This window comes from Etheostoma cragini, chromosome 11 (genome assembly GCF_013103735.1).
Source record: "Etheostoma cragini isolate CJK2018 chromosome 11, CSU_Ecrag_1.0, whole genome shotgun sequence".
Classification (NCBI taxonomy): Eukaryota; Metazoa; Chordata; class Actinopteri; order Perciformes; family Percidae; genus Etheostoma; species Etheostoma cragini.
The window spans coordinates 26,847,244-26,859,696 of record NC_048417.1 but is presented as its reverse complement, the minus strand read 5'-3'; the positions used below and the strand labels follow the sequence as shown (position 1 = coordinate 26,859,696).

The window sequence follows — 12,453 nt, the reverse complement described above, 5'->3', positions numbered from 1 at the left end:
CTTGCCTCAGTTAAGGTCAGCGTTCATGCCTCCACCATCAGGAAAAGACTGGGCAAAAAAGGCCTGCATGGCAGAGTTTCAATGAGAGAACCACTGCTGAGCAAAAAGAACATCAAAGCTCATCTCAATTTCTCCACAACACATCTTGATGATCCCCGAGACTTTGGGGACAACATTCTGTGGACCGATGAGACAAAAGTGGAACTCTTTGGAAGGTGTGTGTCCAAGTATATCTGGCGTAGAAGGAACACTGCATTTCATAAAAAGAACATTATACCAACAGTAAAATATGGTGGTGGTAGTGTGATGGTTTGGGGCTGTTTTGCTGCTTCAGGACCTGGAAGACTTGCCGTGAGAAAAGGAACTATGAATTCTGCTGTCTACCAAGAGATCCTGAAGGAGAATGTCCGACCATCTGTTCGTGTACTCAAGCTGAAACAAACTTAGGTTCTGCAGCAGGACAATGATCCTAAACACACCAGCAAGTCCACCACCGAATGGCTGAAGAAAAACAAATTGAAGACTTTGGAGTGGCCTAGCCAAAGTCCTGACCTGAATCCTATTGAGATGTTGTGGTATGACCTTAAAAAGGCCGTTCGTGCTCGAAAACCCTCTAATTTAACTGAATTAGGACAATTCTGCAAAGATGAGTGGGCCAAAATTCCTCCAAGACGCTGTAAAAGCCTCATTGCACGTTATCGCAAACGCTTGGTTGCAGTTGTTGCTGCTAAGGGTGGCCCAACCAGTTATTAGGTTTAGGGGGCAATCACTTTTTCACACAGGGCCATGATGGTTTGGATTTTTTTTCACCTTTTAATAATAAATACCTTCATTTACAAATTGCATTTTGTGTTTACTTGTGTTGTCCTTGACTATTGTTTAAATTGGTTTGATGTTCCGAAACACTTAAGTGTGACAAACATGCAAAGGAACAGGAAATGAGGAAGGGGGCAAACACTTTTTTACACCACTGTATGTGTATATATATATGTATATGTGTATATATGTATATGTGTGTGTGTATATATATATATATGTATATGTGTATGTATATATATGCTGGCCAGGCTTTTTAAAAATAAGAGTTCAGTTTAAATGCATGCGTATTGTAACATACTATAACTATATACTTTATAATTTTTTTGAAAAATAAACCATTAAATGGCACTTTCTGGAGAGTTCTGTGCAAAAAAACCCGGAGAAATCAAATGTTACATGATATGTGCAAAACTGTAGGGTTAAGAGCCTTTGTGTTGTTGTAGTATCAACAGGTATTACGGCATTTAGCATTTACATTATTAACTTCTTATGATATAAGACCTGACAGACAATGTGCCATACATAATGAACCACATGAAGAGACAGTAGCATATGTCAGCAACAGCTGAGAAGATTTGGGTCTGTGGGGAACAGGTCCAGGACCCAAAGTTAAATTAATGTTGAGGGATCAACATAGACCACTGAAATTCTAAAGAATAAGAACCACTGTTTTGCATAAATTCTATTCCTTTAACCTTTGTGCCAAGGCTTAGTAATGTTTGGCCCTCATCCTCTGCCCCAACACTTACTGTATTTACTTTTTGGGGAAAATAAAGACTATTTGTTCATTTTAACATTAAATGAATTATTTACAGTTACATTTAGAGAGGCACCGAGGTTAGAGAAGCACAATAGTGGCCCAACGTTGCAGTATCGTATATATAGTATAGTACATATAGGCCTAGAATAGCTCAGATGTGTTTCATCAGATTTCTGCTCATGTTTACAACTTTATGCACATTCAAAATATAACTCCTCCATCTCTGTTGTCCGAGATTTGGAGAGTTGTAATATAGTCTGCTGTGCATGTCATTGCTCCGCTGCTATGGTGGATCTCATGCAGACCGTCTGACAGACACCGAGGCCCATTTGGGTCTCTGGTCACTGACAAAGTTTAGAGGAGGCCTTACGCTGCGCATTATCAGAGGACTACACGGATGCAACGCGTCACTGCCCACAGCAGAGCAGGTCTACCAGCCGCGCTGCCTCTATTTTTATAGAGCGAGTGGACACAAAGCGACGGACGGGTCTGTAATACTCAGAGCTCATACCTGAAGCCGGGGAAATGCACCTGGGATGGCTCGTGAAAAAATGTTTAAAGTTTGCAACAACTCGAAACTTCCACAGACAGGGAGCGCTCTTGAACCCCCTCACAGTCTCTGAAAGCACAACTAGTCGATCACGAGTGGCTCAATAGGTAGATCTATATAGATAAACTCATCTTTCAGAAATTTGACCAACCGGGTTGACACTTCAGCGTGAGAAATCGGGGGTGTGGCGTGTGAGCGTGTGAAAGAAGTCAAATGCGTGTGTCTCACGGCCAATGCGTGAGAGTTGGCAGCCCTGCTAATGTTGAGTGTTTTAGCTAGCTGACTTTAGCTAATGTTAGTAGTTAGGCCTAATCAACCTAGTTAGTCGACATAACGTTACTGGTTTTATACAGCCCCTCTCGAAACCAGTGGCAGAATAAACTATTTGGAGGCAGTGTTTTAAACCATTTTGAATACAAAAATGCAAGCTGAATCAGCTCAGTTTTGTGTGAGTTAGTTAAAAGACATTTGTTAATATTGTACAAAACAAGCTGTGTAAGCTGTGATGAAGCTAGTGTTACATAAAGTAATTGTTTAAGCTATATCCGTTTCAGCTGCAGTTGTTTGAATCTATGAATCTAGTTTGTTTTTCCCGATTGAGTATTTTTTTTAAGAAAATGCTGTCTTTCTCAGTGCAAACTCAACTTTTATTGGAATCTTGTTTGTGTACTTCATAATGTGTGTTGCAATGACAGTGTCTCCCCAACTCTCATGCAATCACTGCTGCAAATAAATGCAATGCAAATGCAATACATGTATTAAGTGTGAAAATCTTAAATCCACCAGCCATTTTCATTTGCAACAATCTCAAAAAAGGCTGCAAAATCCTGGAGGGCCTGGTTAATGGATATTTCTGACAATTTAACTAGACTGACATTTAACAGCCATGCTGGCCCTTAAAATTAATCATTCAGTTTAGTTCAAATCCAGAAGCATTCTTCTGCAGTAGTATATCTAGGCCTATCAGTGTTAATCCTAGCTCTTATTTATGAGTGTGCCATTATTTAACATCTTAATGTAGCTGCCAAGGAGTTTATTTATAGTCTTATCAGGTAATATGTGTGAATGCACTTGTCATAATTACTAAGAAAAAATATGACAAATATTTCTTGGCTAGCTATATCGTTTTCATCTGCAAGTGTGTTAATTTAACCTGAAATTTGGTGGGTGAATGTTTAAACAGTACTTACCTGTGCAAAAACATGAACTCTAAAAGATAAATGACTCCATGTTGACTTCTCTCAACCTTTGTCTTCCTGTCACATTTAGATTTGTCCAGGTCACAGTTGTTTAGACACTGTTGGAAAGTGTTCTTCTTTACCACGTAAGTAATTTAAATGTAAATAGTTTCCCATACATGCATGATTTATCTGTTGTCAGCTAATGCTCATTAGTCATTTTCAGTTCTGATATTATTGCACTTGCAAGCTAAAGAATTGTAGTAGGCCACGTGAAGTGCATAATGGTGGACAGTGGCTGCTTCTCTCTGCTCACTTTCATTCATTTTGTAAGCATGTGTGTGTAAGATGAGGAAGGAAAGAACAGGGTCAGCAGAATTTCCAGTGCTAGTGTGTTGATTTTGTTTGTTTAAGCTTACTTCTGAACTAATCTTAACCCTTGTGCACCCCTTCAAAAAAGTAATGTAGAGATCCCTCTCTGAAAAAATGTTCCCCTAAAAGTGCTGTAAAAATATTATTTATGAATATTTTTTCCACTTTTATTGAATCAGATCTTTTTTAGTGAGCTTTGTTTTTCATGGGAGGCCTTGCCGTTTCCTCAAACCAACGAAATGTTGATGTAATACAAGCCATTTTACATGTGGGAAACACTATTGTGTCCTATGTATTGTAGTGAAATGGAGTACTTCCATGGCAATTCAAGGACAAGGAGGAGGATAATCAAAGCTAGAGTGCAGCAGCATTTAATGGCCCTTGCCATGGAGGCTGTGGACCAGGCAGATTATGCTGTGGACCAGGTAGTGCTGGGGGTGGACCAGGCAGATCAAGCTGTGGACCAGGCAGAATACACTGTGGACCAGGCAGTGCTGGGGGTGGACCAGGCAAATCAGGCTTGGGACCAGGCAGATCAGGCTGTGGACCAGGCAGTGCAGCCAGTGGATCAAGAAGTGCATCCGGTGGCCCAAGAAATGCAGACAATGGATCCGGACGTGCAGATTGAGGAATATACGGAGAACAATGCTGATGAGGCTATAAATCTGCAGTTGGACTTTAACAGTGATGTTGATGACTTGTATATGCGTAGTGATAGTGATTAAGATCCCGCCTGTGATTTTACTGAAGAGGAACCCCACTCTGATTTGAATAGGAAATTAGCTGAATGGGCAGCTAACCGTCAGGTGTCTCATTCTAGTCAGAGTTACTAGCAATACTCTTGGAGACAGGTCTGGATGTACCCAAGGATCCCAGAACTCTCCTTGGTACAGTGAAAGATTGTAAGGTCAAAGACATGGGAACTACCACTTTGGGCTTGCAAGTGCAATACTCTCAGAACTGAAAATGACAAATGAGCATGAACTGACAACAGACACATTGACTATTTGTGTTAATGTTGATGGGCTGCAGCTTTCAAGGAGCTCTAATATGCAGCTGTGGCCTATATTAGGTCAAATAGTTGAACTACCAAAAGCAAAAGTGTTTACCATAGGTGTATATGCAGGTCCCTGTAAACCGGAATCTGTAAATGACTATATGCATGATTTTATTGAACATTTAAAAGCCATCACAACAACTGGTGTAATATTAAGTTGGAAACAGTACAATGTCACACTTCCAGATGCTTTTATTTGTGACACTCCAGCAAGAGCTTTTTTAAAATGTATCAAAGGTCATGGTGGCTATAGTTCTTGTGAACGTTGCACACAATAGGCATTTATGTTGACAATTGTGTTTCCAGACATGGATTGCAGCCTGAGGACAGACACTCAGTATGAATAAATGTCTGATAAAGACCACCATCACTCTAAATCACCTCTTCAGGGGTTAGGCATTGGTATGGTTTCTGCTTCTCCTCTGGACTACATGCATTTAATTTGCTTGGGCATTGTGCGAAAATTGATTGCTCTGTGGTTTAAGGGGCCATTGCAATATCAGGTTTCATCTTCTGTCCTTTCCGCCATCTCTGATCACTTGAAACTGTGTAGACAAAGCTTACCCTGGAGCTTCTCCAGAAAGCCAAGGTCTTTGTCCGAGTACAGCCAGTGGAAGGCTACAGAATTCAGGCAGTTCTTATTATATACAGGGCCAGTTGTGCTTTTTCAAAGATTGCACAATCAACATTACAAAAACGTCATGGTTTTGTCATGTGCTATGAGAATACTTCTGTCTCCTCTGTGTAAAGAGTTCTGTGGTTTTGCCAGAAAATTGTTACGATTCTTTGTTACCAACTTTGCTAACATGGGACAAAATGTATGGTTAACAACACACACAGTCTTATACATTTAGCAGATGATGCTGAAAAATATGGCCCTCTGGATTCAGTTTCATGTTTTCCTTTTGAGAATTATTTGGGAAAGTTGAAAAAAATGGTGAGAAGACCACAGGGTCCTGTGCAACAAATTGTCAGACGTGTCTATGAAAGGCAATTATTTCCTCACGTTTCAAAAGACATTCCTGAAGGTGTTGAACTGAAACAGCCCCATGCATCTGGACCACTGCCAGCAGATTTTTCCATGCATCAGGGTGTTCAACATAAAATGAATAAACTCAAAGACACAATCATCTCAAACTCCAGTGGTTCCAACTGTTTTGAACTGAGAGGCAGAGTAGCAATTCTGAGGAATATTGTACATTCCACTGCAGAAACACATAAAGTGTATGAACTTTTTGAAACAGGGGCATGTTTTTTGAGCTACCCCATTGATTTGACATGTCTTGGCGTTTGTTTACTATCAAAACTGTCTGGTCAGCTTGCCAGTGCTCCAGTAACAGACTTCACAAAATCACTGCTGTTATTGCCTCTTCAGAAAATGTTTGTGGCGTTGCCTCAACTACACAGCACATAACATGATGAACTTTGCAGGATGCCCTCATTCAGTGTGGTGGAGTTTGTGGATTAAATTGACCCTGATGGTTGCAAGAAGGTGGACATCATTCCATCAGAATGGTTCGAGGGCACTGACGGAAAATTATGCTGGTGGCCACCAGCCACATTGCTCAATGTGACCAAGGCCGTGAAAGAGGGCACACCACCAGCTCAAAACTGGATTCTGTGTAATATGCGTGTGATGGGAAATGCAGGTAACTTTAATTTTCCTAATTAACTACTGCTCTATTTCTAGATCATCATTACAAACAGGCAAGATCACACCAAACCAATTAAATTGATTTCAGTCCTCACACATGTTATGGTTGCTCTCGGTGTGCTCTTGATTGCATACCTGCAACCACACTATCCCTCTGCAGATTAGACATCTGCTTCATATTATGTATACTGTATGTGCATGTTTTTTTTTCAATTTATACTGCTACATACAGATGTGCACTGTGATACTCTCTGCAGCTCATATCTGTGTGACAGTAGAAGAGGAAGACTGACTAGTTTATAAGCCGTCACACTTCTATCAAGTAAATTCCTGATCATAACTTTGCCCATTTACAACAGTGATTGTATTTTACAGTGGTCATTGTATTTTACAGCTACTTATGCGGAGGCCAGGGTAAAGCTTCATCAAGCTGAGTATACATCCGACCTGACAGACACCGAAGATGGCTTGATAAAGAGAAAGTAGGTCTTTTTGGGGGAATACAGGTTAAAAGTCATTTCCATAATATAGAGTCAGTAGGTATGGTTTATCTTAAATATTTTCTTATTAACCTCTCTAGGGCAAGGTCAAAACTGTTCCTGAGTCAGAGCAAGCAACTAGAATCAAGTAAGCATTCTGATTCAGAGGACGAACTTCCACCCACTCCCCCAGAAAAACACCTTTGGCCAGCAGCAAATAAAATGACAAGCCAGATCACCATCCCCACTGCCCAGCGAGTCGCCAGTGCCACTGTCCACCAGATTGCCATCCCCAGTACTCAGCGAGTTTCCAGTGCCACTGTCCACCAAAGCGCCAGCCCCACTGCCCAGCGAGTTTCCAGTGCCACTGTCCAGCAGATCGCCAGCCCCACTGCCCAGCGAGTTGCCAGTTCCACTGTCCTGCAGATCGCCAGCCCCACTGCCCAGAGGTTTGCAAGCCCCAGTTGTGAAGCCATGTTCTCTAAAAAATATTTATAATTTTTCATCAATATTTTTAATATGTTAAAAAATATTAACATGTTACATTGACACACTGTTACATTGTTTTGAAAAAAATATTTTCATTAAGGAATGTTGATCATTTTGTCTTTTTAAAAACATGTCTTGCCTAGCTGGGGCCCATCTAAAACCTGGTGGAATCCTGCCTTAGACCCACATGGGCAATTGGCCTGGGGCCATGGAACCCTTGGACAATCCCACTTCCAACCCATATTTCAGCTCATACTTCCCCATGTAGGCCCTACATAAGATTTAAACCTGGGACCAAGATGGTTCTTGTCTGTGTCGCCCATCTGGGGCCAGTTTAAAACCTGGTGTAATCCTGCTTTCGGCCCACATGGGCAATTGGCTTGGGGCCAACAAGGAATCCGCGGACAATCCCACTTGCAACCAATTTTTCAGCCCATACCGTCCCCATCTAGGCCCCACATAGGATTTAAAGCTAGGACCAAGATGGGTCTTGTTTGTTTTGCCCAGCTGGGGCCCACCTAAAACCTGGTGTAATCCTGCCTTGAACCCACATGGGCAAGTGGCTTGGGGCCAACATGGAATCTGCGGACAATCCCACTTGCAACCCATATTTCAGCCCATACTGTCCCCATGTAGGCCCCACATAGGACTTAAAGCTAGGACCAAGATGAGTCTTGTCTGTTTTTCCCAGCTGGGGCCCATCTAAAACCTGGTGAATTCCTGCCTTAAACCCACATGGGAGATTGGCTTGGGGCCAACATGGAACCCGCGGACAATCCCATATGGGTATGATCTGACAATCCCACGTGGGGCCCATGGTTCTGCTCACTTTTTACCCACGGACCCCGCATAAAAATGTTGGCTGGGCCAGATGCACAAACTCTCCTGGCGTTCAACAAGGCTCAGTGCTTGGACACATTCTATCCTCCTTATGCCTTCTTCCTCTAGGCAATATTATTAGGAAACACTCAATTAACTTTCATTGTTATGACACCAAATTATACTGTCAGTCAAGCCTGACAAAACCCGTCAGTTAGCTAAATCTCAAGCATGCATACATGATGGATGACCTACAATCTTTTTTAAAAACTGAAGTTATTTTTCTGGGCCCTATACACTTCCGAACATCACTATCCAAAGATACTCTGGAAGGTATTTTACTGGCCTCCAGCACTACTGTCAGAAATCTAGTTAATAAAAAAACTCTTTCCATCTTTGTAACATTGTCAATATTAAGAACATCCTCTCTTAAAACAATGCTGAAAAACTAGTCCATGCATTTGGTACTTCCAGGCTGGACTACTGCAATTCTTATCAGGATGCTCAAATAAGTCCCTTAAGACTCTCCAGCTGATCCAGAATGCTGCAGCAAGTGTTCTGACAAGAAAAAAGAAAAGAGATCACATCTCTCCTCTGTTAGCTTCTCTGCATTGGCTTCCTGTAAAATCCAGGAATGATTTTAAAATCCTTCTCCTGACTTACAAAGCTCTAGATGTTCTCAATTCAATTTTCAATTCAATTTTATTTATAGTATCAATTCATAACAAGAGTTATCTCAAGACACTATACAGATAGACCACACTCCAGAATTTACAAGGACCCAACAGTTCTAGTAGTCTCCTCCAGAGCAAGCAACAGTGCGACAGTGGCGAGGAAAAACTTCCTTTTAGGCAGAAACCTCGGTCAGACCCAGGCTCTTGGTAGGCGGTGTCTGACGACCGGTTGGGGTTAGAATGAAGAGTGGCAATAACAAAAATAGAAAAAATTAGTAGTCTGTAGCAGTTCTTTGTAGTAGTTCATGGCATAGCAGGACGCTGTGCGGCATTACAAGGCACAGCAGGACGTAGCAGGGCACTGCAGTTCTAGCTCCATCTTATCTTGAAGAGCTCTTAGAGCCTTATTGCCCCACTACAGCACTGAGCTCCCAGAATGAAGAGTTACTTAAAGTAGAATGGGAGCCAGAGCCTACAGCTATATGGCTCCTCTCCTGTAGGAACAGCTCCCAGTCTATGTTTAGGGGGTCAGAAACCATCATCACATTTAAGAATAATCTGAAAACCCTCCTATGATAAAGCTCATAGATAAGGAGTCCGCCTAACCTAGGCCCCCTGCATCTCGTCATAGTCGTCAGATTCATCAACTATATAATAAAACTAGAGGGTGGCAGGGCAGTACAGCCCGACTAGGCTCCCCTCTTTACCCTGTCTCTCCCGGTTAGGCTGTAATAGTTTTAAACTGCCGGGGGACTTCCTTTGACACACTGAGCTCCTCTCTCCTTAATCTTAATAATACCAGTTTCAATACCCATAGAACCTGAGACATCCAAAATATCTCTAATTAAGGACACATTGTCCAGGACGGACCTACAAGGCACACAGTATGTCTGGTCCACATTTACCAGAGATGAGCTCTTAAATATTTAACTTTCAACTCCTCATATTTTTTCTACCGCTATTTTCCGAACCTGGAACTTTCTGAGTTATTAGTTGGAGGCGTAGAAGCTCTCTATGGGATCCACCGGAGATGCCGGAGGGGGAAGCGCGCTTGTTAAACTGAGGCAGCGGGGCTTTCGCACTGCGCTTCCCTCTATCCACCTGGCGAATATTCGCTCTCTGGCCAACAAAATGGATAAACTGCTGCTCCTCATCCGAACTAACTCGGACTTCTGCAAATCTGCCGCCCTCTGCTTTACCAAATCCTGGCAGCCCCTACTTAAAATCACTATTCATAAACTGCAAACCAATTAATTCACCGCAGGAGTTATCCTCGTTCATTCTGGGCGCCGTCTACATTCCACCTCAGGCCTGTGTTAGTGAGGCGTTACTGCACCTGGCCGACCAGATAACGTGGAGAAAAAAACACCCTGACTCCCTGCTCATTTTTCTTGGACTTCAACAGAGCTAACCTCAGCCACAAACTTCCAAAGTATAGACAGCATATTAAGTCTTCCACCAGGGACACTAATATACTGGACCACTGCTATACTACATTAAAGGACACCTATTGCTCTGTCCCACGTGCAGCCTTGGGACTCTCTGATCACTGTCTGGTCCATCTTGTCCCAACATACAGGACAAAAACTAAAATCTGTTAAACCTCTTGTAAAGAGGGTGAAAAGATGGACCAACGAGTCGAAGCCGGATTTACAGGCCTGCTTCTTTGACTGTACTGATTGGAGTGTTTTTGAGGCTGCAGCCACTGATCTGGACGACCTAACCAACACTGACACTTACATCACCATTTGTAAGGACATGTGTGTGCCGACTAAAACCCTCTGCACATACAACAACCAAAAACCCTGGTTCAGAGCAAGACTTAAGCAGATCCGTCAGTCAAAAGATGAGGCCTTCAGAAGTTGGGAAAGAGTCCTGTATGACCAGGCCAGGGGCACAATGACCAAAGAGATCAAAGCAGCTAAGAGGAGCTATGCTAATAAGCTGGAAAACAGCTTTACAAACAGCGATCCTCGGTCAGAGTGGAGAGACCTGCAGACACTCACAAATTACAGGTGACCATCCCCCAACACTGCTGGTCCTCAGCGACGAGCTGCACAGCTTTTAATGTAGGTTTGAAAAGAACAGTCCCACCCCTCCCCCACACCAACTCACCAACTCACACTTCAGTCAGTCACCTTCCCCCACCTGTATGCTGTCACTTCCCCCCCCTCTGACCCCTCACCTGCACTCACGATCTGTGAAGTGGATGTGCGCCAGCTCTTCCAGAGGCAGAAGACCAGAAAGGCTCCTGGCCCGGATGGTGATGGTGACCATCCAGCCTGAAAATCTATGCAGACCAGCTGGCCCCCATTTTCAGTCAGATCTTCAACCAATCTCTGGGGCAATCTGAAGTTCCCTCCTGCTTCCAACGCTCCACAATCATCCCAGTCCCCAAAAAAACCTCCATCTATGGACTAAATGACTACAGGCCTGTCACCCTGACATCTGTAGTCATGAAGTCCTTTGAAAGACTGGTGTTGGCCCGCCTGAAGAACATCACAGTCCCCTTGCTGGACCCCCTGCAGTTTGCCTACAGGGCTAAAAGGTCAGTGGATGATGCAGTAAACTTGGGACCCGCGCTACATCCTGCAACACCTCGACTCTCCAGGGGCTTATGCAAGGATCCTGTTTGTGGACTTCAGCTTGGCGTTCAAGACCATCATCCCGGATATCCTCGGCACCAAACTCTCCTCGCTCACTGTGCCAGCCTCCACCTGTCAGTGGATCACACACTTCCTGACTGACAGGAGTCAACAGGTGAAGCTGGGAAACATCACATCCAGTACACAAACTATCAGCACTAGTGCCCCCCAGGGATGTGTGCTCTCCCCTCTGCTTTTCTCCCTCTACACCAATGACTGCACCTCAGGAGACCCATCTGTTAAACTCCTAAAGTTCGCTGACGACAAAACGGTCGTCGGCCTCATCCGGGATGGTGATGAGTCGGCCTACAGACGGGAGGTGGATCAGCTGGCTCTCTGGTGCAGTCAGAACAAGCTTGAGCTCAACACGCTCAAAACTGTTGAGATGATTGTGGACTTCAGGAAAAGACCCCCCACTCCTCCCCCCATCACCATAGTCAACAGCCCTGTGTCTGCTGTGGAATCCTTCAGGTTTCTGGGATCCACTATATCCCAGGACCTGAAGTTGGAGCCCAACACAGACACCATCATCAAAAAGGCCCAGCAGAGGATGTACTTCCTGCGCCAGCTCAGGAAGCTCAACCTGCCTAAGGAGTTGCTGATCCACTTCTACACAGCCATCGTCCAGTCTGTCCTCTGCACATCCTTCCTTGTCTGGTTTGGATCTGCCACCAAAAAGGACAGGAGCAGACTACAACGGACAGTTCGGACAGCAGAAAAAAATAATCGGTGCCAACCTGCCCACCGTTCATGACTTATGCTCCTCCACAGTAAGGAAATGGGCAGGAACCATCACTGCAGACCCATCTCACCCGAGAAGCCCCTGACTGCAGATCCGCAGACACGTTGAGGGGCGGGGTTAAACGTTTAACCCCACCCCTCAACGTTTAACCCCGACCACTCTCCAGCATTTGACCCTGTCATTTCAACGCAATATCAGAATGAATTTAGCGGTAT

The 12,453-nt window shown here is 43.7% G+C and overlaps 1 protein-coding gene across 1 annotated transcript in view; it reads left to right on the top strand.

Moving 5' to 3' along the window:
* LOC117952416 (coiled-coil domain-containing protein 8 homolog) overlaps positions 1–7,367 on the top strand; it is a 182,124-nt gene extending 174,757 nt beyond the window's left edge. Inside the window, exons 3-5 of the mRNA XM_034884702.1 lie at positions 6,168–6,385; positions 6,785–6,872; positions 6,971–7,367. Of these exons, the coding sequence (XP_034740593.1) occupies positions 6,364–6,385; positions 6,785–6,872; positions 6,971–7,367 (507 nt within the window). The 5' untranslated portion in view covers positions 6,168–6,363. The remainder of the gene's footprint in view (positions 1–6,167; positions 6,386–6,784; positions 6,873–6,970) is intronic.
* Positions 7,368–12,453: the final 5,086 nt, after the last annotated feature.